The sequence below is a fragment of the Cynocephalus volans genome, chromosome 4, assembly GCF_027409185.1.
Source record: "Cynocephalus volans isolate mCynVol1 chromosome 4, mCynVol1.pri, whole genome shotgun sequence".
NCBI classification, from domain to species: Eukaryota; Metazoa; Chordata; class Mammalia; order Dermoptera; family Cynocephalidae; genus Cynocephalus; species Cynocephalus volans.
The window spans coordinates 100,516,504-100,541,035 of NC_084463.1; the positions used below are offsets into that span (position 1 = coordinate 100,516,504).

Genomic DNA, 24,532 nt, shown 5'->3' on the forward strand with positions numbered 1-24,532 from the left:
GATTTTTGCATGTTGATTTCGTATTCTGCAACCTCACTGAAATAATTTATCAGCTCTAAAAGTTTTCTGGTAGAGTCTTTAGGCTTTTCTATATATATATTATCATGTCATCTGCAAACAGGGACAATTTGACTGTATCTTTTCCAATGTGGTTGCCCTTTATTTCTTTCTCTTGCTCTGGCTAGTACTTCTAATACTATGTTAAATGGGAGTGGTAAGAGTGGGCATCCTTGTCTTGTCCCCATTGTTAAGGGAAAAGCTTTTAGCTTTTCCTCATTCAGGGTGATATTGGCAGTGAGTTTGTCATATATGGCTTATACTGTGTTGAGATACTTTCTTTCTATACCTAGTTTTCCGAGAGTCTTTATTATGAAGGGATGTTGAATTTTGTCAAATGCTCTTTCTGCATGTACGGTGATAATCATATGGATTTTGTCCTTGATTTTGTTGATGTGGTATATCACGTTTATTGACTTGCATATGTTGAACCATTCTCACATCTCTGGGATGAATCCCACTTAATTTTGGTGTATAATTTTTTTGATATGTTGCTGTATTCTATTTACTAATATCTTATTGAGGATTTTCATGTCTGTGTTCATCAAAGATATTAGCCTATAGTTTTCTTTCTTTTTGGTGGATCATTGTCGATTTTGGTATCAGGGTGATGCTGGCCTCACAGAATGAATTTGGGAGAATGGCCTCTGTTTCCATTTTTTGGAATAGTTTGAAGATGATTGTTAATTCCTCTGTAAAGGTTTGGAAGAATTCAGCAATAAAGCCATTCGGTCCTGGGCTTTTTTTTGTTGTTGGGAGACTGTTGACTGCTGCTTTAATTTCATTGATTGTTAATATTCTCTTCAGGTTTTCTATGTATTCTTGGTTCAGTCTTGGTAGTTTGCATATGTCCAGAAATTTATCTGTTTCTTCCAGGGTTTCAGATTTGTTGGTGTACAGCTGTTTATAATAGTCTGTAATGATTCTTTGTATTTCTGTGGTAGCAGTTGTAATGTCTTCTTTATCATTTCTAATTTTTGTTATTTGGGTTTTCTCTCTTCTTTTTTACTAGCTTTGCTAATGGTTTGTCTGTTTTGCTTCTCTTCTCAAAAAACCAACTTTTTGTTTCGTTGATCTTTTGTACAGTTTTGGGGGTCTCTATTTCATTTAGTTCGGCTATGATCTTTATTATTTCTTTCCATCTACTAATTTTGGGATTGGATTGTTCTTGTTTTTCTAGTTCTTTGAGGTATAGTGTTAGGTTGTTTATTTGAAATCATTCTATTCTTTCGATGTAAGCATTTATTGCAATAAACTTCCCTCTTATTACTGCTTTTGCTGTATCCCACAGGTTTTGTTATGATGTGTCTTTATTTTCATTAGTTTGAAGAAATTTTTTGATTTCTTGTTTAATATCTTCTTGGACCTGTACATTGTTCAGGAGCATGTTGTTTAATTTCCATGTGTTTGTATAGTTTCCAGAGTTTTGCTTGTTATTGGTATCTAGTTTTAATCCACTGTGGCCTGAAAAGATATTTAAAATAGTTTCAGTTTTTTAAAATTTGTTAAGACTTGATTTGTGAACTAACATGTGGTCTATCCTGGAGAATGTTCCATGTGTTGATGAGAAGAATGTATATTCTGTGGTGGTTGTATGAAATGTTTTGTAGTTAACTGCCAGGTCCAGTTGGTCTAATGTGTGGTTTAAATCCTGTCTTTCTCTGTTTTTTGGGTTTTTTTGTCTTTTTGTGACCGGCCGCACCGCGCTCAGCCAGCGAGCGAACCGGCCATCCCTATATAGGATCTGAACCCGCGGCGGGAGCACTGCCGCACTCCCAGCGCCGCACTCTCCCTAGTGCGCCACGGGGTCGGCCCCTGTCTTTCTCTGTTGATTTGTTGCCTAGATGATCTGTCTGTTGTTGAGAGAGGGGTGTTCAGGTCCCCAACTGTTATCATGTTTAGGTCTATTTCTATGTCTAATAGTGTTTGCTTTATATATCTGAGTGCTCCAGTGTTGGGTGCACATATATTTATGATATATCTTCTTGCTGGATAGATCCCTTTATCATTATATAGTGACCTTCTTTTTCTCTTTTAGTAGTTTTTGGTTTAAAGTCTATCTCTTATAAGTATAGCAACTCCTGCTCATTTTTTATTTCCATTTGTGTGGTATATCTTTTTCTTTCGCTTCACTCTTAGTGTGTGTCTTTACATGTAAGGTGAGTCTCTTGTAGACAGCATATAGTTGGGTCTGGCTTCTTAATCCAATCATCTAGTCTGTGTCTTTTGAGTGGAGAATTTAATCCATTTACATTTAGGATTGTTACTGAAACGTGTTTTCTTACTCCTGGCATTTTATCTACTTTCCTTTGGATGTTTTAAATATCTTTTGTTTCCTTCTTTCCCTTTTATTGTTTGTCTTTGGTGTTTGTTGGTTTTTTCTTGTGGTAAGATACAATTTTTTACTCTTTCTCATTTGCATTTTTTTTTCTACTAGTTGGTTTTGTTCTTTTTTGTGTATCCATGGTAGTAATTATTGTTTTTTTGGATTTCAGGTAGGTGCAGGAATCCCTTGAGGGTTTCTTTTAGGGTTGGTTCTGTGGTGGTGAATTCCTATAGTTTTTGTTTGTCTGGGAAGTACACTATTTCTCCTTCATTTCTGAAGGATAGCCTTGAAGGGTATAGTATTCTTGGCTAGCAGTTTTTCTCTTTTAGTATTTTGAATATATCATCCCATTCTCTTCTGGCGTTTAGAGTTTCTGTTGAGAAGTCTGCTGTTCATCTGATGGGGACTCCCTTTTAGGTGACTTAACACTTTTCTCTTATTGTTCTTAGGATTCTCTCTTTGTCATTGAGTTTTGCCTGTTTGGCTAAAATGTGTCTCGGAGAGAACCTTTTTGGATTGAATCTGTTTGGGGTTCTTTGAGCCTCCTGAATCTGAAGGTCCATGTCACTCCCTATACTTTGGAAGTTTTTTGCTATTATTTTGTTGAGTATGTTCTCAATGCCTTTTCTTTCTCCTCCCCTTCAGGAACACCCATGATTCAGATGTTTGTGTGCTTAAGGTTGTCTACTATCTCTCTTAGATTTTCTTCTTTTTTAAAAATTCATTTTTACTTTTTTTGTCCACCCAAATTATTTCAAAGAGACTGTCTTCAAGATCAGAAATTCTTCTGCTTGCTGTAGCCTGTTGCTTAAGCTGTCAGTTGTGTTTTTATTTCATTGGATGACTCCTTCAGTTCCATGAGTTCTGCTACATTCTTTTTTAAAGTATTACTGTCTTTGTCAATTTCCTCCTTCATATCCCAGATAATTTTGCTCAGTTCATTGTATCAACTAACTGCATATTCTTGTATCTCACCAGATTTCCTTAAAATTTTTACTCAGTTCTTTTTCGGTAATTTCAAGGGTTTCCTCTTCTATGGGGTCTGATACTTGAGAGTTGCTGTATTCCTTTGGTAGACTCATTTTCTTGCTGTTTTCATATTTCTAGTATCTCCACATTGATGTTTGGTCATCTGGTAGAGTAGTTGCTTCTTCTATTACTCTCCTTCCTTGGACTCTGCTGGTGACCCTCTTTGTGTCAGTGCAGTTGAGTGGTCAGCCTTCTGCCTGCACAACAGCAATGGTTGCTGGCTGCTGTGGTTGCTACTGTGTTAGCAGACTGCCCTTGTGGTGGCAGTGGCTGTGGTGGTTGCTTTGGAGGACTGCCATATGGCAGCAGAAGCTCCACAGGTGGCGGACTGCTCACATGATGATGGTGGCTGTGTGGCAGTGCCAGTGGTGGTAGCAACTGCACCAATGGCAGTTGCAGCAGCTGCCTGCTTGGCTATGGTGTCTGCAGCTGCAGCCCATGCAGCTGTGGTGTCCACAGTGGTTGGTGACAGGGTTACCTTGCAGCAGCAACAGCAGTGTCAGCAATTACAACTGCCTCTCTGGCATCTGAGATGTCCTTGACAGCAGCAGGGTTACCTTGTGGGAAAGGTAGCAGCACTGGTGGTTGCAACTGCCTCCCTCACATCTGTGGTGTCCTTAGAGGCAGAGAGGTTACTTTGTGGGAGTGGCAGCAGCACTGGTGGTTGCAACTGCTTTCCTTGCATCTGCGGTGTCCTTGGTGGCAGCAGGGTTACCTTGTGGGGGTGGCAGCAGTGCCAATGGCTGCAGCAGACTCCATCATATCTGTGGCATCCTTGGCAGCAGCAGGGTTCCCTCTTGGGGGTGGCAACAGTGCCTGTGTCTGCAACTGCCTCCCTCGCATCTGTGGTGTCCACAGCAGCAGCAGGGTTATCTTGTGGGGGTGGCAGTAGTGCCTGTGGCTGCAAAAGCCTCCATTGCATCTGCATCTGCTTCCCTCACCTCTGCAGTGTCCTTGGCAGCAGTGGGGTTACCACGTGGGGGCAGCAGCAGCACCATCATCTGCAACTGCCTCCTTCATATCTCCCCACTCTTCTTTAGGAATCATTACTCCACAGGATAAGGCTCAACTTCCTTAGCTTGGCATTCAAGGCCCTTCAAAATATCCTAATCTGAGTCTTGAAGGAGGAATAGTAGTTATCAAGATGCCCAAGAGGGGTGAAAATTATTCTGGTCAAGGAGAAGAACATGTACAAAGGCCTGGAGGCCTGACTCTTAAATGTATGGAGTACCTGTTCTGTGTCAGACCCAACCAAGATCAGAATTCTTTATTATGGCATTAAATTAACTAGCATTTAGTTTGCAGAATAGGACTCAGAATGTAGATACTCAGTAGATCTCAGAGAGACTGAGTAATAGATAAGAAACTTCATAGTTCCTCTCTCTGAGGATTCACGGAGAAAGTCAGATTGAATGGCAGGCAGTTTATTCCATGTCCCCCATTTGGTCTGTGTTGCAATTTCAAGAAGGAAGGGCAGGAAGCTTGGCTAGTTTTAACACTACACGGTTGTGGTAGGTTAAGGGAAAAAAACATGGTATAATGGAAACAGAACTGCACTAGAAATCAGACACTGTGGCTTCCAGTTCCACCTCCATCTCCTACTAGCTGTGCATGGTCTTGTGCTGGGTTCTTTTTTTTTTTTTTTTGTCGTTTTTTCGTGACCGGCACTCAGCCAGTGAGTGCACCGGTCAGTCCTATATAGGATCCGAACCCGCGGCGGGAGCGTCGCTGCGCTCCCATTGTGCTGGGTTCTTTACAGCTCTCTCAGCTTCAGTTTCTTCATCTGAAAAATTTTAAATACCTGCCCTTGATTTTGTAAGAATCAGTGCAAAAAGTAATAAATATGAAGTCATCTTATAAACTACGAACTACTACACAAATATATGGATTTGTATGATTACTTCCACTTGCAGAGGTAATTAATGCTACCTTTATTAGCCAGTAGAGTATAGTAAAAACAGAAATAAGTTTTTCATTGCCTTTCATTGAAAAGAGGAGTTCTTGGTATTCTAAACCTACCCCTCCTTTGAATCCTCACTCTGGTATCTAGATAGCATGTGCTCTGAAATCAGCCTTCTCTCATTGAGACACCAGCCTTCATCTTATCTACCATTGGTCTTCCTGAAAATACATTTTTAGTGTCTATATAAAGTAGACACTTCTTTCTCATTCACTTGCATCTTCTAACTCACCTGATCTTTAACTAAGAGTGAGTAGAAACTTCCTTGTACATACCCAGTAGTCTATAAGTTCCGTGATGGTAAGAAACTGTCACTATTTCACTGCTCTGTATCCACCTCTGAGCCCAATACATGACACACAGAGCAGACGCTCAGCAAATAATTACTGAATGAATGAATGCAGACCAGCTTGGGGCCCAAGCCTTTCTGCCAACTCACAGCCATCTCTGAGTGTTCCCTATTAAGAGTCCTTTCACTGTCCATAGTCAGGTTTTCTGCTTTGTATATATTGTCTTATGTTACCTTCACAACAACCTAGTATTTTATCCTCATTTTTGTAACCACAGTTAACATTCAGTTTATTTCCACTTCATTTTTTTCCTGGGAATAATATATACTCCATAGTATGCTCTTATATGGACATCGATCTTCTATTAATGATCATTAATGATAATGAAAAGGGGAAGGTTTTCCTTTTTTATTAGAAGTGAAATTGCAGTAAGCATCCAAATATATATGTGTTCAGTATTTGTTGTATCCTTATATTAACCTCATTTTAGCAAAGAGGAAACTGAGACTTGGTGAAGGTTGAATAACTTGTCCAGGGTCACAAAGTACATGGTGGATCCAGGATTCAAACTCAGATCAGTATAACTCCAAATTACTACTCTTTGCTGGTACATAATAACTACAGTGATGATCTTAGAAGAAAGAACCCCTAAGTCTGCTTTAGAGGTATCAGGAGATGCTTCAAAAATAAATGACCTCTTTGCCTAAATGTCAGTTTTATCCCCTTGGGGAATTTGGGGTAAGTAGATTTGTCTCATACTATACCCACACACAAAAGACTTGAGAACTCTTGATGAGTATCAATTAGAGGTGGGTAGATTCTGGGGGGCGGAGAAGATATAACAACCACAATTACTTGAAGTTGATACGACAAGCAAACAGAAAGGACATTGTTGGGGGGGGGGAGAAGAGAGGGAGGTTTTGGTGATGGGGAGCAATAATCAGCCACAATGTATATCGACAAAATAAAATTTTTTAAAAAAAAAAGGTGGGTAGATTCTATCTGTACATCATGGAACATCTGTACTGAAAAAGAGAAAAGCAGCCCTGGACATCTGGGAACTGGTCTGACATTCATACCTAGGCTTTGGGGTTTTTTTCTTCTGCATAAACAATCTCACAGAACACCAGCCTCAGACAAGGCCACTCTGTGACCATACTGAAGTGAGACAAAAACAAGACTGCTCCATAATCATATCTACACAAAGACCAAAACAAGGTCACTATGCAAACCACAAAAATACCCAATATTCTATCCTGGCTAAAATCAGTGATTGCTGATGCTTTACCAGTTACAGCTTTAGCCTTACTCTAGTCTTTCCTTCAAAGAAATCTTAAGATTCATTAAGAAAACCAATCCAAAGCAAAGCCCTGCTCATTCGAGCCCTCTTCCAAGTCAGCTAACAAAGGTCCAATGCTATAAGCTCTTTCTGATACCTTCTTACTGAGATGCATTATGGTTCCCCATGGTGTATATTTTCCTTCTTTGCAATGAGCAGTAAACTCAACTTGTTCAACTACAGTTGGTTCCTGTGGTCTTTGGCTGAAGAGCATTGACAATACAATGGGTTGTCCTCAGAATGTCACTCTGATAGGCAGATGAATGTTGCCTTTCCCCTACCCCAATACACATATGCTATGATATCTAGATTACTAAGAAAGCACATTGTGGCACTGCCAAAAGCCTAGATAGGAAACATGGTTGATAAGTATTCTTGGTGGGCTCATGGAGGTAGTGGAGATGTTTTCTAGGCAATCAAGCTGATTTCTAATATTACCATGGTAACCTCTTCTTACTCCCCGATCCCTCTCCCTTACAGGGCCTTGGCTGAGCAGGAACCTGCTCTACAATTTAGTGCCACAGTCGGGGTCAATGCCTCTGTCACCACTCATCTCTCCTTCCTGCCCAAGGGAGAACAGCGCCGAACCCGCCCTGTGGCCTGCTCCTTCTGCCCTGAGTTCTCTCATCACATTGAGTTCTCATGTAACTTGGTAACTCAGCACTCTAGTGGAGAGGCCTGTTTCCTGGCAGAGCTTTTAGAATTTGCAGAAGTTACTTTTGCTATCTATCATGAAAATACCAAGTCAGGTGAGCACCAAATGACCTGTCACAATCAGAATTAAAATAGGCTCTGATTTGAATGGTCTGGCACTTCCTAGGAGATACATACTGAACTGTTTAGGGGTGAGGAGTCATAATCTCTGCAACTTATTTCTGAAGGGTGGAGCAAAAAATAAGAATGTGTGTAAAGTGTGTGTGAGAGAGAGAGTGTAGAGATAGTGTAGAGAGATGTAAAGCAAAAGTGTCAAGATGTTAATGAGTGAATCTAGAGAAGGGGTATATAGGAATTCATTATAATATCCTTGCAACTTTTCTATATGCCTGAAATTTTTTCAAAATATAATGTTTAATTAAATAAATGATTTTGAGGGCATTCAAGCTTTGATTGTGAGAAAGGTAATCTCTAATGCATCTTCCAACTCTGAGATTCTGTGAGTTTAAGTAGAAGGTTATATGGATGTACCGTAAACATAAGCCCCTTGGTCAGTAGACTACCAAATAATTTTTCTTTTTTGCTTCATTAAACAGTCAGTGATATAGTCAGTATGCAGTCGTGCAAAGAGTATCTACTCGGAGTAGTAAAGGTTCCAACAAAAGAGCTGCTGATCAAGAGATCTGGTAAGAATCCTGGATTACCACTTTCTGATCCTACCCTTTCCCATTCACTTTCCTACAAGAGGTCATGGTATGATATGCTCTGTTGCATGATATGCAGCACAAAGCATGATCCCTTAACACATGCTTCTAAACTCTCCCAAGTACCTCACAATTTTTCTCAAGCATTGTAAGTCCTCTTCTAATCATTCCAAAGATCTTTTAATAAAACAAAGAAGCTCACAGCATTGTACTGTCATCCTACTCCAAGAAAGATGATGATGATGAATATGGCAATACCTATTACATAATATAGCACTTTGTAAAATACTTTCTCAGATCCTCATGATAACCCTGCCTGGCAAGAATACAGGATCTTTTTTTTTTTTTTTAAAGATGACCGGTAAGGGGATCTTGACCCTTGGCTTGGTGTTGTCAGCACCTTGCTCAGCCAGTGAGCGAACCAGCCATCCGTATATAGGATCCGAACCCATGGCCTTGGTGTTATCAGCACCGCACTCTCCTGAGTGAGCCACGAGCTGGCCCTAAGAATACAGGATCTTACTATTTTCATTTGACAGATGAGAAAACTTAGGCTCAGAGGCGTTAAGTGATTTGCCAAAACCATACAGTTAGTGAGTGGCAGGACTTGAAATCAAATCTATATTTGCCCATTATTTTTCACTATACTCTCCTTTCTCACTGAAGAATAAGGGTATAGAATAAAAGCCCAAAGAACAGATACAACCACCAAGGCAGTCTGGAAATATTGGTCCTTCCTACTTACAACTAACTGGGCAACCTTGACCAAGTGATCTGGCCTCTTTGAGCCAGTTTTCTTATCTCAGGGATGGAGACAGTTAATCCTGAAATTCTACAATGTAGAAATTAATAAAATTGGACATATAAAGTACTTGACACATGTAGGTACTCAGTAGTTGTTAGTTTTCCTTCTCTTGCCCATCTTTCTCCCTAGGATTGTGTTATCTAGTGTCCAGAATTCTATCACACATCTGCCAGTTGTGAATTAAAATTTGAGCAATACCCTAATAAACAGGTACTATTTATGTGGCTGCCAGAGAGAAGTCTGTACAATTTGATATAGGATTCAGTTTTTACATCTGTCACTTACTATTTGTGGTCTAGAACGAGTTGTTTCATCTCTCAGATTCATTGTTTCCTCATCTATAAAATGGAAATAGTAAGATCTACTTCACAAGATTATTGAAGCCTTCAGTGAAATTATACCTATGAAAGATCTTGACACAGGGCTGGGTACATAGGACACCTCTGTTTCCTTCCTTCTGAAACTTACTTCAGAGTTTGTCAGGGAGCAGGGACCATCTGGAAAATCCCATCTCTACAAATTAAAACTAGATATAAATGCTTTTGACAGTTTGGGATATATCACTTGTTTTTATATTCAGTTATTCTAAAGTGAACACACTATTGTCTTTCCTCCTGCCAGTAATTTTAATTGTAGAATCACAGAGCTAAGCCATCTAATTGAAGCAGTTCTTAACTGCAGGTGTGAAATTCTGTGTGTGTATGCATTTGTGCATTTTTCTGGGGATAATAGCTTTCATTAGAGCAAAAGGAGTCTATAACCAAAAAATGTTAAAAACCATTAGGTTGTGGGGAAGCTAATACCCAGAGGTGAGAAATTACTAATGCCAGCGCCGTAGGTTCTCCGACTGTACAAGCTGAAAAGAGCCTTAGAGATTAACATTTTCAGCCCTCTCATTTTACAGACAAAAACTAGGAAGGCTCAGAAAAATTAAGTGCCTGTTTAAAAGTTGTATAACCTTAAGTAACCTTTGGCAAATTAATCTCAATAGGTCCAAATCTTCTCATTTATAAAGTATAATTAATAAAACTTTTCTCAGAAAATTACTGTGAATATTATTATACCAGTTTACAATCTATTTTACATAATTCTGAAATCCAAAAAGCTCTGAAAATTAAGTTTTTTATTAAATCATGAAGCAACCAAATCGAACCTCAACTGTCCTGAGACTTAGTCAACCATATGTTTATATAAAGTTTTATTGGAACACACCATGCCCATTTATTTACATATTATCTATGGCCACTGTCTCACTATAACAGCACAGTTGAGTAGTTGCAACAGAGACCATATGGCCCATACAGCCTAAAAATATTTACTATGTGGCCTTTCAGAGAATAAGTTTGCCAGCCCCTAATTTATATGACCACTGACTGTTATATAATATTCAGTTTATGCACTGTATTATCATTCTAAAGTCTGAAACATTTTAAATTCAGGAACAAATCTGGCCCTAAGGATTTTAGATAAGATAGTGTGAAGCTACAGTAGATGGAATAAAGAGTTTGGAGCCAGCCAGACCTGGGTTCAAATCCTAGCTCTACAACTTGGTAGCTATAATAACTTGGGTAGGTCTCTGAGCTTCCATTTTCTCATCTGTAAAGCAGGGATTATTATCCCATTTAATCCTCAGATCTTCATAGGGTTACCAAGGGAATTAAATAAAATAATATGTATAAAGCACTAGCGGAATTTCTGAAACACAGTAGATACTCAATAAAGAGTAGCAGTTATTATTTTGAAATCTAATGCCTAGTCCTTGGTAGGTGTTCACTAAGTGGCAGTTCTCTTGGTGGAAGACCTGGGACTAGATCCCAGATCTCTTGACTTTTTTGTCCCATCCCTTTTCCATTGTACTCATAGTACAATAATAACATTTCACATCTTTTATAGCACTTCTCTTTCAAAGCTGTTCCTAAACCATTGTCTCATTTGACAGTCATAACAGCTTTGTCCAGTAGACAAGATCAGCATTAATTTCCCATTTGTGAGGTAAGGAAGCCAAAGCTGAGAGAGATCAGTGGCTTACCCAGAATAAGCCACTGTTTTTGAGCTGAGCCAAGGAGAGAACTCAGGTCTTTAAACTCCTAGCCTCTGTTTTTCCTATCTAATCTCATTGCCTCTTACTGGTCAGAGGAAACACAAACTCCAACTCATTGTGGGTGTGTTTTCTGTTCTGTCCTGGGCCTGGATGATGGAGACTGGGGTAGAAAGTGGGTAAGTTTTTTTTTGTTTGTTTTTGTTTTTTTTACTTTTAAGACAGTAATTGAAAAATCTTTTCTCCCATAAGGGATCACAGGATGGTATCCTGTCATTTTATCAGAAGCTCTGGACCTGCCTCACAGTTTGGATCTCATGCAGAAGATTGTGGGTGGTCTGGAGCTTTCAGTTTCCTTCACCCATCCTGGAGATAGAGAACGTGTGTTGGAAGCTGCTGAGCTCTTGGGCTGGAGCTTTGAGAATAGCTTGAAGGATTTTGTCAAGATGGATGAAGAGGAACCAGCCACTGTTACCATCTCCACCCCAAGGCTGTGGCTACCCATCCATTGCGTGCTGCTTGCTGGCCAAACGCATATTCATAAGAACACATATTGCTACCTTCGCTGTAAGCTGTATGATCACGAAGCCTTCTGGACCCCTCTCAAGAAGCCCAAGGAATCTTCAAACAAAAAGCAAGTCATGGTTACTTTCAAGGCATCAAAAAGAGCAGAAGTCACTAGAGGCCCATCACTGCTTTGGTACTTCAGGGAAGAGAGGCTAGAGATCCAAGTGTGGCGAGCTTATGGCAATGATAGTGTGGAGAGGCCTCACCAGACAGACAGCTGGATTGGCTCAGCTTATGTGGACCTTAGCAGACTTGGGGAGAGGTCAGCAAGGACACTAACTGTCAGTGGTAAGTGAGGAGCCAGGCTTCGGTCTTGTGATTTGAGCACCTACTGTTTGTCAAGCACTATCTGAGACACCCTCTCACATTATTTTATTTGATCCTCCCAGCAATCCTGTGAGATAGGTATTAGACCCATTTTACAGTCATCAAAATGGAGGCTCAGAGAGGTTGGGTAACCTACCCAGGGTCACAAACTAATAAGTGTTCTTTCCATTATTGCATGCTGAATGATTAATAATAATTTAATAGTGCTTATAACTAAACAGATTTCAAAAAGAAAGAGGTCTACTGGCTGCCTAAGAAAGGGGTTTATCCAGTTATAGTACCTTGGTGGCGTCACAGATCCAAGAACTGGCTCTGAACTTTGTAGTGCTAGAGTGCATCTAAACTCATCAGATTTTTATACCTAACATAGTGCCTAGAACATTGTAAGCATTCAGTTAATATGTATAAAATAAGAATGAGCAAATTTAGGGGACTACCTTTAACCCCATGTATAAGAGCCTATATGATCATCTAGAATGCTAGTTTATTAATTACACTGAAAAGCATACCTACTAAGGGGACTAGGATACACTTCCTCTCTGGTTAGTATATCTTAGAACCATGAAGAAAATCTACATCATAATAAACTGGTTCACAAGGCAGAAAGGAAAAACGTAACATTTTGCAAATGGTATTATATGCTGGGTGCTTTTCTTTCAAACATTTGCTTAGTACTTGATACATGTACTTGGCCCTGGGAATTCAAAGGTGAGTAAGAAATTGTACCTGACCTCATGGAGTTTACAATATAATGGGAGAATACAGTAGTAAGTAAATAATTACAGTGAAGCATAAGAACTATAAAAAAGGTATTCTCAGTGGTGCTATGGAAGCACAGGGATGCAGCATCTCAGGTTCAAGGACAACATGTCAGTGAAGTGATACTTGACCTGCGTTTTACCTAATTTAGGTGTAAGCCAAGAAAGGGCCACTTGCTCAACAATAGGGTCAGTACACAAGGCTCTTAAGAATACCTTGCTTTGTCACAAAGGTATTCTAAAGAAGGGAACAGCATGTGTGAAGTCACAGAGGCATGAAGCAGTCTGATACATTTTGGTACTGTAAGTAATTTGGGATGGCTGGATCATAGGATGCATAGATTGGCTCTGTTGAAGTGATTGGAGATGAAGCTAGAGAGGCAGGCAAGAGTACTGTGTTCAAAACCACCTCTTCTGGGCCGAGCCCGTGGCGCACTCGGTAGCGTGCTGCGCTAGCAGCGCGGCGACGCTCCCGTCGCGGGTTCGGATCCTATATAGGAATGGCCGGTGCACTCACTGGCTGAGTGCTGGTCACGAAAAAGACAAAAAAAAAAAAAAAAAAAAAAACCACCTCTTCTAAGCAGAAAGGTTTGGACTTTTTTGTGAGAACTATGGAAAGCTATTATAATGTGTTCTTAATAGAGAAGTGACATAGCTTTGCTAGAAAAATAAGTCTAGTGACTATAGTGTAGAATGAATTGGAGGTAGCCAGACTAGATTCTTTATGAACATGATCTTTATTCAGCTTCACATATCTGTATGGTTAGTTGTTATTTCCCCTATGCTATAGTTGAAGAAACTAAGCCATGACCCTCTTTTAGCCCTATTTGCCTGTGCTCTCACATTATTGTTGAGCAGGTATCCCAGGCTAAAGGAGGAGAACTTAGTGTCTCTGGGTGATCATCCCAAATTTTCTGGTTTCTGGACTCCGCAGATGTAAATCTGGCTCTGTTGAGCACCACATCAAATGCTATGTGCCCTATTTTTTCTGGGCTGGCCTTGAGTCACTTAAAATGAACTGCAGAAAAAGTCCTTGAAGTAAGCTAAGCTCATAAAGTTCATAAAGGCAGGCTTTTAGCTTCATTCTGCTGAAGAAAGTAGGTTTAGGACACTGAATATAGATCTAAGGATAGGAACTCAAGCACAAATACGTTTTTTTATTGAGTTCTACCAAAGATGATATTTAAGTTTTCCTATCACCCATTTCCCTCATACTTCATATCTCACTAAACTGAGCTTTTTATCCTCTTATACAAGGCATGATATTTGATGTGTTTGTTGAATGAATCAATCAGTACATCCAATCATACTTCCAAATACCATTAAGTTTCCTGTGGAAAAGGATTTAACTATGTTGTTTTTGGGTGTCTTCCCTCCTGTAATGACTTGCCCTTGTTTTCTGCCTTTGATATTCATACTACTTTACATATTGCATTGAGAATTTTATCTAAAAATAGAAAAAAGAAAGGTTTCATCTTAATTGCCATTCGTGAATTAGTTAACTCCATTTTCCTAAATTGAAATGAGTCTAATGAAGTGAACTTTGAGATTTGGAAGGATTATTGCTTTCTGCTTTATAAATAGAATCTCATCTTAATATTCAGCAAGCCAGTAAAGTTCAAATCTCTGGGTTTAAGTCTGTCGTTTACTGGAAAAGTTACCTTGCCAGGTTATTTAACCTCTCTGAGATTCTGGCACATGAAATCAACAAATACTAATTCTCTTACTCTTCCTTCTTGCCTCCTATTTTCCTTCCAAAAGATCTTCAGGGTTACTGCTAGAAAATATTTAATTGGTGAAGCAAGGCTAAAATGAGCCCCAGGACAGATTCCTGATGGGAAGAAAGTCTAAAAACTATGCACATGTGGAAGAGAAGACAGTCCACTCCTGATTTCATCAAACCTTAAACTTGTCTAAGTCTAGTTGCCTCTCAGTATGAATCCCTTCCACAACAGCTCTGCCTGGTATTCATTTGGCTTTGGCTTCAAATCAGAGATCTTTCTGTTATTGAAGATAGTAGGGACAGGGTAAACATTCTCACATTGTTTACAAACTTCACAGTTTCTTTTGCAAATTGATATATTGGGTTCTATAGGCCTTTCAAAGGAGAGGGGACCACAGGTACCGTCAGTGAGTATTTCCAAGCTTAGAGAATGTTCTTGGTTCCTGCTTGCCTAGGCTTATTCTCTTCCATCCTCTTACAGGTGTGTACCCTCTGTTTGGACGAAATGCTTCCAACCTCTCAGGAGCTGCCTTGCGAGTTCATGTGGTTATTTCCTGTCTTTCCCCTCACCCTGAGCCCACTCATGAACTGGACTCCATGGACTGCAGCAGCCACAGTGAGTGTGAGAAACTTCCCAGGAGGAATGATGAAATCCAGCTCTCTCCACCGTATGACCATCAGAAGTCCTCTGCCTCCACCCAGTTCCCCTGCAACAGCACCACAGCTGAAGTCTGCCTGGCTCAGGAGGTCCCTGCTGAGTTGGATGGAACTTTTGCAGTCAGTATCCTGGTGGAAAGAGCAATGCACTTAAGCTTGAAAGGTATACTTTGCTCACTTGTCTAGGAGCATACGTCTGGTTTCTCAGGGGATGGTCCTATCTTTTCAAATCTCTCAAATCTTGGCAGTATCTATAAGAACTATGTATCATCTTAATAAAAAATTCTGTTTCTCAAGCCTAAAGTTTTAAGTTCAGAAAAGACATCCTGAACTTAGAGCTGACCTTTGTCAATTATCCCATCATTTTCTTTACCTTTTTCCTTTATTTTTGTCTGTAGCCTTTAACAATGTATTTTGTTTATTTTCTGTCTTTCCTCGAGGAATATAAGCCCTACAAGACTTTTTGTTTGTTTTCTTTACTTCTGAATCCTCAACACTTAGAACTGTGCTTAACACATAATAAGCAGTATATATTTGTTCAATAAGGAAGTGGATGAATCTGAAGCTTAGTTCAAATGCCGCCTTCTTCCTTAATATCTTCTCTGATTTCCTAATTTGCTCTCCCACAGGAAGATTGCTTATGGGGAATTTAATAGATGATAAGTTACAGGGATTAATAGAGTCATTCACAAATACTAAGTATGCACTGTGTCCAATATAGGGTATAGGGTCATATCCTCTTACACAGAAAGTTTGTCAACTTGCTTGTTCAGGCCTCTGAACTTGGATTAATGTGATAGCCCTCTCAACGGTTGCTGCTTTCATTGTTCTTCTCCAATATCTTTTTCATTCTGCCACCAAGATTATATGTCTGGTCAACAAATCTGACCTTGTTCCCACTGATTAAAATACTTTGTTGGTTTCATGTCACCTGCAGTCTCAGTAACAGCACAGAAAGTACTGCCTGTCTGGATTAATCAGTCTTTCCAGACACATTCCTCACCATTTTTTACTCAGATCCAACAACTTATCTTTTGCCAATGCCCCATTGTCTCTTCTACTACCAAGCCTTTGACCATGCTGTTTCCTCTAAGAATGCCTTTTTCCTCTTCTATTCAGCAAACTTGCTATTCCTCCTTCAAGAGTAGACTAAAGTGACAGCAACACTTTGAAACCTACCCTGACCACCACTACTATCAAAAAACCTCCTTCTATGTTCCCAAAGCTTTCCTGTATAATTACCACCCTCCCAGAGGTTTCCTCTTTGATATTTTATTACTCTGTACTAAAAACGTTAATGTGTCTCTCATTAGGCTGTCTGTTCCTTACAGACAGAGACTGTGTTATTTATTTCAGTATCTGTGCACCCTGATCCTTGTGATGTGGCTAAACAAACATAATGTCCTGTTTTGTGAATATGAGATATTTCTGGCATGAGTTACAAACCTGTAAATCACTTGTTACTTGACCTCTTTCTGTTTAGCACGGTCAAGACAAGTATCGGGGTGGACATCTAACTTTCAGAGGTGTTTGTTGCATCCTTATTTCCACCCTTGCAGTGATAAGCCCATGTAGTCCTACTTCCCACAAACATTTATGCATTAGGCACTGTGCTGGGCCCTGAGAATACAGATCTGCTGATCGTATCTCTGAAATGTGCCTTCCAAATGATATGATAAAAAGAGTTCTGGAATGGGAGTCAGAAGACTGGATTCTGGCCCTAGCTGAGCCGTTAACTTGCTGTGTGACTTTGAGCAAACCCATTTCCCTCTTCCCCAACTGTAAGATGTAATGGTCATACAAAACCATCCTTAAGATTCTCTGCAACTCTCATCCCCCGAGAATAGGGAGCAGAGGGCAACATATGCCACTCTGTGAGTCAGCTACAACTTGCCAAGCTTTCACGAAAATCGTGTATATCCTTCCTTAGTATCCACATTGGCTTTCCTCATGCCTTCAACAGTGTTCTCAGTATGTCTGTCCTCTCCATGCCTTGGAAGCCTTTTCCTTGGAGAAGGAAATGAATGGTTCCTTCATGCAAAGCTTTATGCAGAGGATTCACAAACAGCCCTCAATTAGGAGCTTTGCACTCAGCAAAGCTTAAACCTGAAGCAGCTTTAAAACTTTCTGTGGTGCCAATTGTAGTCCTGGTGCTGAAAATAAAAGAGCTTCTTGGATATTTTTGTTAGAAAAAGCTTTGAGGAAACCTCCTTTAAAAATCAGCTTTATTATAACACCAAGGTCAATGGTTCAGATCCCCATACCAGCCAGCCAGAAAAAAAAAAAAATCAGCTTTAATACTCTTTTGTACACTTACATTAGACAAGACTAGTATCTCTAGTCCTGTTTTACAGATGAGGCAACTGAAGAACAGAGAGGTAAAGTGATTTGAAGTAATGTAAGTTATACTCAGTAAAAAACAAAATCAGCTTCAGTATCCTCAGCTTTTAGAGGTACTCTTTTTTTTTTTTTTTTTTTTTTTTTTAAAGATGACCGGTAAGGGGATCTTAACCCTTGACTTGGTGTTGTCAGCACCACGCTCAGCCAGTGAGCAAACCAGCCATCCGTATATGGGATCCGAACCCGGGGCCTTGGTGTTATCAGCACCGCACTCTCCCGAGTGAGCCACGGGCCGGCCCTAGAGGTACTCTTTAACACACCCACCCAGGCAGGGTTAGGTGCCCCTCTGGGTTCCCACATCCTCCTGTGTTTTGGCATAGTCTTTATCTTAGTGGATTATAATTATGTGTTTATATCTGTCTCCCCCAGATCAAGAATCAAATCTCACTCATCTTGTGCATGTGTGACACAGAGAAGGTATCAGTTAATGTTAGTTTAATAGAACTGGACTAAATTTTTGTTAACATAGAAAATTGGGCATTTCTAGAGGGGAAAGGTTCCATCTATTCACTCCAAGCCAGAGAGAGAATGCTTCTCTTAACCAGATTGAGTTAATTAGAACTACTGCAATGGAAAAACTCTAGAGTAGGAGCCAGGAAACCTGGCTGGTCCTTCCAAATGCTAGTTAACCAGATGTGTGAAGAGCAAGCCATTCTACTTTTCCGTTCCTTGGTTGCCTTATTTGTAAAATAGCGATAGAGATGTCTGTCTTCTGTGATTTTCAGAGATGTTATCAGCACAAGTTTAGTGTGTAAGAAAATAGCTTTCAAGCTATAAAGTATTATCCAAATATGAGAAATTGTCATTTTAATTTCATTGAAACAATTATGCCTTTCTTAATTCATAAAACTACCTTTCACACTTACATAAAACACAGGAAATTCAGTGAGAACTCTTAGACCTTAAAGCTGGTTTACCTCAAGACTTCTTAACTTCTCTCAGTTTGTGTCTCAATTCTGTGGAAGAGATAGTGGCTTTTTTCTGGGCTCCCTCCACAAGTGTTTCAGAACTGGACCTTTTCCAGAAATGTAAACAGGCCCAGATGAATTTCCACCCACAAGGGGAGAGCCAGGGAAACCTGATAGACCTGCTCTCCCAAGCTAATTTCTTTTTCACTTGCCTGTTTGGCTAAAAGGAATGTTTCTGTTCAAGACTGAGCAAGGAACAATTTTCTTCCAAAGTCAAAACAGTAGTTTTGTCTCAAGGACTTTAGCAAATAGTAGCTTCAAACATAAACCTGGGAGTGTGGTGGGAAGCCAGTGGTATGAGAGAGAAATCTGAGCGATATTGATACACATCTAGAATTAGAATTTTATTGCGGGAAGTGATTTGAGAGCACATGTTTCAGTTAAGAACACTGAAGCCCAGGGAGCCAGAATGAAGTGTCGTACCAATATGTCACACTTAACTCAGTGGCAGAGCACGTCAGAACCTAGGTGTCCTGCCTCTCAGACAACAAGTGGTCCTCTTTGCTGATCTCTGTCAGAGCTTTGGTGAGCAGATGTTGCTGTACTCTACTAGTGTGCACTGCAAGCAGAAGAGACAGCTTCTCTCTCTTTTCCAACCCTGGCAACCATCTCTAGACAAAGAGCAGTGGGGAGTCTGTAAACCTTTAATAAGGGCCTTGGCCCTACTCTGCCTTCCAGGAGCTCTAGGTCTAGTGAGGGAAACACAAGTTATTATAGAATACTGTGAGAACTGCTGTGATAGAGGTAGGTTATCTCTCCCTAGTTGTGAGGGTTTATGACATTTTATTGGAAGAAATCAGTTGAGAAGCTTGAGACCTACAAAGGAAAGTGGGAGAAAGAGAGAGAAAAAGAGAGATGAAAGCTGTATCAGGCAAAGTCCAGTTATAGGAAACAGGACCGACCCATTCAGCCATTTTAAGCACAAAAGAGTTTAATATAGGATATTAAGGTACTTCCAGTCCCTGGAAGGGCCAGAGGAGTGGGCTCTAAGCTCAACTTTCAGGAGGGAACCACTAGATCTTTTAAGTTCAGAGTACAATGCCAAAACTTAAATCCAAGGATCAGAAACTCATCATTGCCACTGCACCTAGGAACCAAACCCTGGAGCAGAAAATGCAATGTCTCTACAATCATCCTTGTTATTAGTAAAAGCAGAAGGAAAAGGAAGATGTCCTCTGCTTCACATCTGCCTTCCAAATCTTTTGTGAGGGCATCTAATTTGTAGAGAACAATTTGCATCCATATTCTATCTGCAAAAGAGGCTGGGAAGTATCATTTTTAACACTTTCAATCTCTACAATAAAGAAATACAACTCAATAAAAGTAGATGGGGGTGGATGCTGAGCAAGTCATTCCACATAAATACTGTTCAGTTTCATTAAAATAAAACTTAAGGAGATAGCTCACTAGATAAAGCTACTATTAGTGCTGTTTTATACATGTTACATTAGTAATGATGGGTGCTGTGATTTCCATTAGCTGTTTTGCTTACTACCATTTTATTAGAATCATCTTTCCCTGCTCTTTCAAAATTATGCTTGTAAGCTTGTTTTACCTTGTAGTAGCCAGTGGGTTTTTTTGTTTTGTTTTTTCCTTGTATAGTTCTTGGTATCTCTAATGCTTTTCTGATTTTAAGGCTCTTCTGCCTCCTCCTGGTTATGCCTTTCTCCAGGTCCTGCTTAGTTGGCAACTCTTGCTCTTTCCTGCCTCATGGACGCCACCAGATCTCACTTCCAAGGCTAGCATTCCTCTTACTCCTCTTCAGTTCTCTTTCCTAAGGCCTCCTCGCAAAATCTCCATTCCCTTTTCTCTTCCCATCGCCTAGTTTCCTTCTTTTTTAATTATCCCTGGTAAGAAGGACTGACAATGTAATGCCATCTGATCTGGTCTGGCTTTGTGCCTTTGCATGCTAGAAGATTAAATAACACAGTACATTAATTTTTTACCAAGATTTGGGGACAAAAATATGGTTTTTAGTTTAAACAAATATGGCTGTATTATGGAGTATAATGTGAAATCTTCATGAATTTTTAGGATAAAATACAAGCCTGTTAATAGATGTCATGTTTATTGTAGCTGTTCCAAGGCTTCAGAGTTTAGTGTTTACTCTTGTCCGGGTTACTGTTACTTTGGTGGGAAAGTTTGAAAAGAATTGATCTACTCTAATGGAAATTCTTTTGGTTGAGGAAAATATGTCAAAGCAAAGCTGCAGCTAATCCTCTTTCCCTAAAAGAAATTCGAAGTTGGAGAACTCTAACTGGGGGTATAAAGTTCAGTGATTCCACCTAGAGAATCAAGAGAGGCTTCTCAGAGTAGATGGTATTAAAGCCTATCTTTAAAGGTTACTTATTAAATGTTATACTGCTGTGGAGGAGGGTAAAATCAGCAGTTCCTGAGTATGAATTTGTTCATGAAATTGCTTTCTGTCCAGAGGGACAGACTGAGGTCCCTGGAGGAGTAACTTACTGAAAGAAGCAGCCAAAGAGAGAGAGCAGGTTGGAGCCTCAAAGAAGAACTTCAATGCTGACCACTTAGCTCAGTTGGTTAGAGCGTGGTGCTGATAACACCAAGGTCAAGGGTTTGGATCCCCGTACCAGCCAGCCGCACCCCCCAAAAATTTTTTTTGTTTAAAAATTTTTTTTAAAGATGAACTTTATCTACAAGAAGTGGGACTTTGGATTTGGAGAAACCTTGAACTAGATAGGTTGAAAGAAGACAAACAAGTTAGAATCTATACAAAGAATTTGTTTCTATAAAGCACATAAGTTATGCTTGAGACATACTACATCTTTTTCTTCTATTTTTTCTTTTCTGCTCTTCTTTCGTCTGTAGTTCTGACATTCATAGCATTTTAGAGCAAAAGGAATTGAATGGAATATATGTTGTCTATATTTTATAGAGTTTCTATCACTCAGTGCTGTCCAAAAGAACTTTCTACTTGGATGGAAATGTTCCTTGTCTTCACTGTTCAGTATGGTAACCACTAGCACCATGTGGCTGTTGAACACTTGAAATATGGCTAGTGCAACCAAGGAACTGAATTTTTTATCTTATATTAATTAAAGTTAAATAGCCACATGGGGTTATCTTATTGGACAACCCAGTTAGATTATCTAGTATTATCAACCATCTTCATTTTACATTGTTTTAAGACAAAATAAATGATTGAGTCTCCCACATTGGACACTTGATCTTAGAAAAATTAACAGTAGTTATCCTCACCAGCACAGTACCAGGTGTTTTATGTTTGTTAACCCCATAGTGGAGGCAGTACAGGTGACAGTTTAGAGCATGGACTTTGGAATTCAGAATGCTTGAATTTGACTCTCAGTTCTACCATTTGATAAATGTGTGACCAACTAATTTAATCTCCCAGTACCCCAGTTTTCTTTTAATCTATTTGTTAGGAGTAATAATAATACTGATCTCATAGGATAATTGTAAGGATTAAATGAGTTATTATATGTAAATTACTTACAACAGTGTCTGGCATACAGTATGTGATATGTGTTACCTACTACTAGAATTTATTCTTAATCCTTACAACGTCTAAAGAGCTGTAAGTATAATATGCCCTATTTTACAGTTGAAGAAGCTGTGGCCTAGTTAGTCCTTGCGTGAGGTCATATGATATATGGCAGCACTGATAATTTGTCATCTGACTCTGTAGTCCAGGACTCTTTGTAGTTCTGTCCTATCTTTTGCCTCTCAATCCAGTATTTTTCATCATCCCACAAAATACAAGGAGATAGGAGAAGTCATTTCATGCTGGGGAATATTTATGAACTGAGCCTTGAAAGGACATTACAGGAGCAGAAAGGTCACCGGAAACGTTTTAGATACAGAGAATAGCTTGAGCAAAGACCCAAAGGGCTAGGAATGGTACTGCTTGTACCTATATAATGGGAGGCTTCTTCCAGCACATTCTTTTTTGGTACCCTAAAATACAGTCATTCCTATATTCTATTTCAGGGATCCCCTTGACAGAGCGGAAAGTACCAATACCCAGTTGTTGTGTATCCTTTACAACAGCCGATGAACTATCTCCTGTATATACCCAAGTGGTTGAAAACACAGATTCCCCCATCTGGAATTTTCAACATCAATCAAGGTTTGTATTTTCTTTTTTTTTTTTCCAAAGAGGGTTTGTATTTTCTGATGTTCCATCAGCCTTCCAGAATCTACTTTTTGTCCTAAGAAACAAACTCAGAGCAAGGAATATAACAGATTCAACAATATTTGAACAGACCTGGAAAATGCTTTTCTCATCCAAGCAATTATTTAATCCTAGTGCTTATGAGTTCACAACTAGCAGTGGTTTTGTTGTAGTGTTTTTAACTCTGCTTGATATAGCTCAAAAACTATTCAGTGAGAGGGCCTCTTATTTGCCCAGCTCTGTCCTAAGCACTAGGAATTAAAGATTAAGACACTCTCTGTTGTTGAGTTCATGGTCTACCTGGGTAAAAAGGATGCTGGTAAAGATTATTTAGGCCAACCTGGAAGTTCAAGGAAGACTTCATAAATAAGACATCTTAGCTAAATATTGAAGACTGTATACAAGTTATCCAGGTGAAGAAGGTGGGAAGGGTATTCCAGACAGAGGGACCTAATTTCAGGAAAGATTGTGGATTATATGCCCTTGGAAAAGACTTCTGGTACAGTGGGAAGAGCCTGGGCTTTGGAACCATAGAGACTTGGCCTCCAATCCCTTCTCTGTCATTTACTAGCTGTGTGAACAAGTTACATTACATCTCTGAACCTCGGATTCTTCATCTGTAAAGTGGGGGTAATTTTTACAGGGTCATTGTGAGATCCAAATTAGATGATATTTAGGAAAATGACTTCATGGTACATAGTAGGTATACAACAAATACCAGATCTCCTTTGGAAGGCTCAAAAAATAGCAGGTAGAATCCCATCAATCATGTTGCAGTGCCACTCAGAGGTAAAGGGCTGGCACAGGAGGCCCACAGCCAGGGTGCAGGGCTTGTCCTCCCTTTTCTTCTGTTACCAGTTATCACTAAAAGTGTGAGTTCTTGAGCTGGCATGTTAGCTCAGTTGGTTAGAGCACAGTGTCATAACAAAGTTTTGGATCCCTGCACTGGCCAGCCACCAAAAAAAAAGTGTGAGTTCTAATACTAATTATTGTTGCTGTTATTACACTGCATCACCTTTTATAAAGTTTAATTCTTGTACACCAACACTAGCCATACCACATGGTATCTGATCTGCTATTTTCTCACAGTGTATATTTAATTGAGTCTCAAGAATTGCTCATATATTCAGTCTTTTGTAATTTGAGAGGCTAGCCTTAGTCAGAAGCTAGAACTACATTGAAGACTCAGTACTATCTATGGTGAGCTACTATTCTGTAATTTGAGAGGCTAGCCTGAATCAGAAGCTAGAACTACAGTGAAGACTCAGTACTATCTATGGTGAGCTATTATTCTGGGCATAGAGGCCAGAGTACTTTATCTAAATTATCAAAATCTGCCCCATAAGGCAGGAAACCAGAAGATTGAGCTTCTAAGTGGTGGTGATTCATTCACTCACAACCAAACAACTTAATGTAATTATAGAACTTTACAGACTTGATGAATGGACATTAGCAATCCTATAATTTCATCCTTTCACTTTACTGTTGAGGAGACTATGGCCCAGGGAGGTTACATAGTCTGTTGGTAACAGAGGCAGGATTAGAAGATAAATGATGCTGTTTACAATTTATCACAAAATTGTTTCATTTGATCCTCCTAGCAACTTGTAGGTGGATAATATTATCCCATTTAACAGATAGGAGAACCAGGTCTCAAAGTGCCTAAGTGCATGCCCAGAGTCACTCAGGTGATAACAGTAGAGCTGGAATTCAAAGGTGAGTCTTTTGACTCCAGCTAGAATTAGAATCTCTGGCACAGTATTTGTTTCACTTT

General features: G+C 39.6%; 1 protein-coding gene across 6 annotated transcripts in view; it reads left to right on the forward strand.

The window, feature by feature from the left end:
- Positions 1-24,532, forward strand: part of C2CD3 (C2 domain containing 3 centriole elongation regulator) — a 126,708-nt gene that overhangs the window by 70,778 nt on the left and 31,398 nt on the right. For all 6 annotated transcript variants that reach the window (XM_063093787.1, XM_063093793.1, XM_063093789.1 and 3 more), the window contains 5 exons: positions 7,482-7,750; positions 8,252-8,341; positions 11,455-12,057; positions 15,059-15,397; positions 22,575-22,713. In XM_063093787.1, the coding sequence (XP_062949857.1) occupies positions 7,482-7,750; positions 8,252-8,341; positions 11,455-12,057; positions 15,059-15,397; positions 22,575-22,713 (1,440 nt within the window). The remainder of the gene's footprint in view (positions 1-7,481; positions 7,751-8,251; positions 8,342-11,454; positions 12,058-15,058; positions 15,398-22,574; positions 22,714-24,532) is intronic.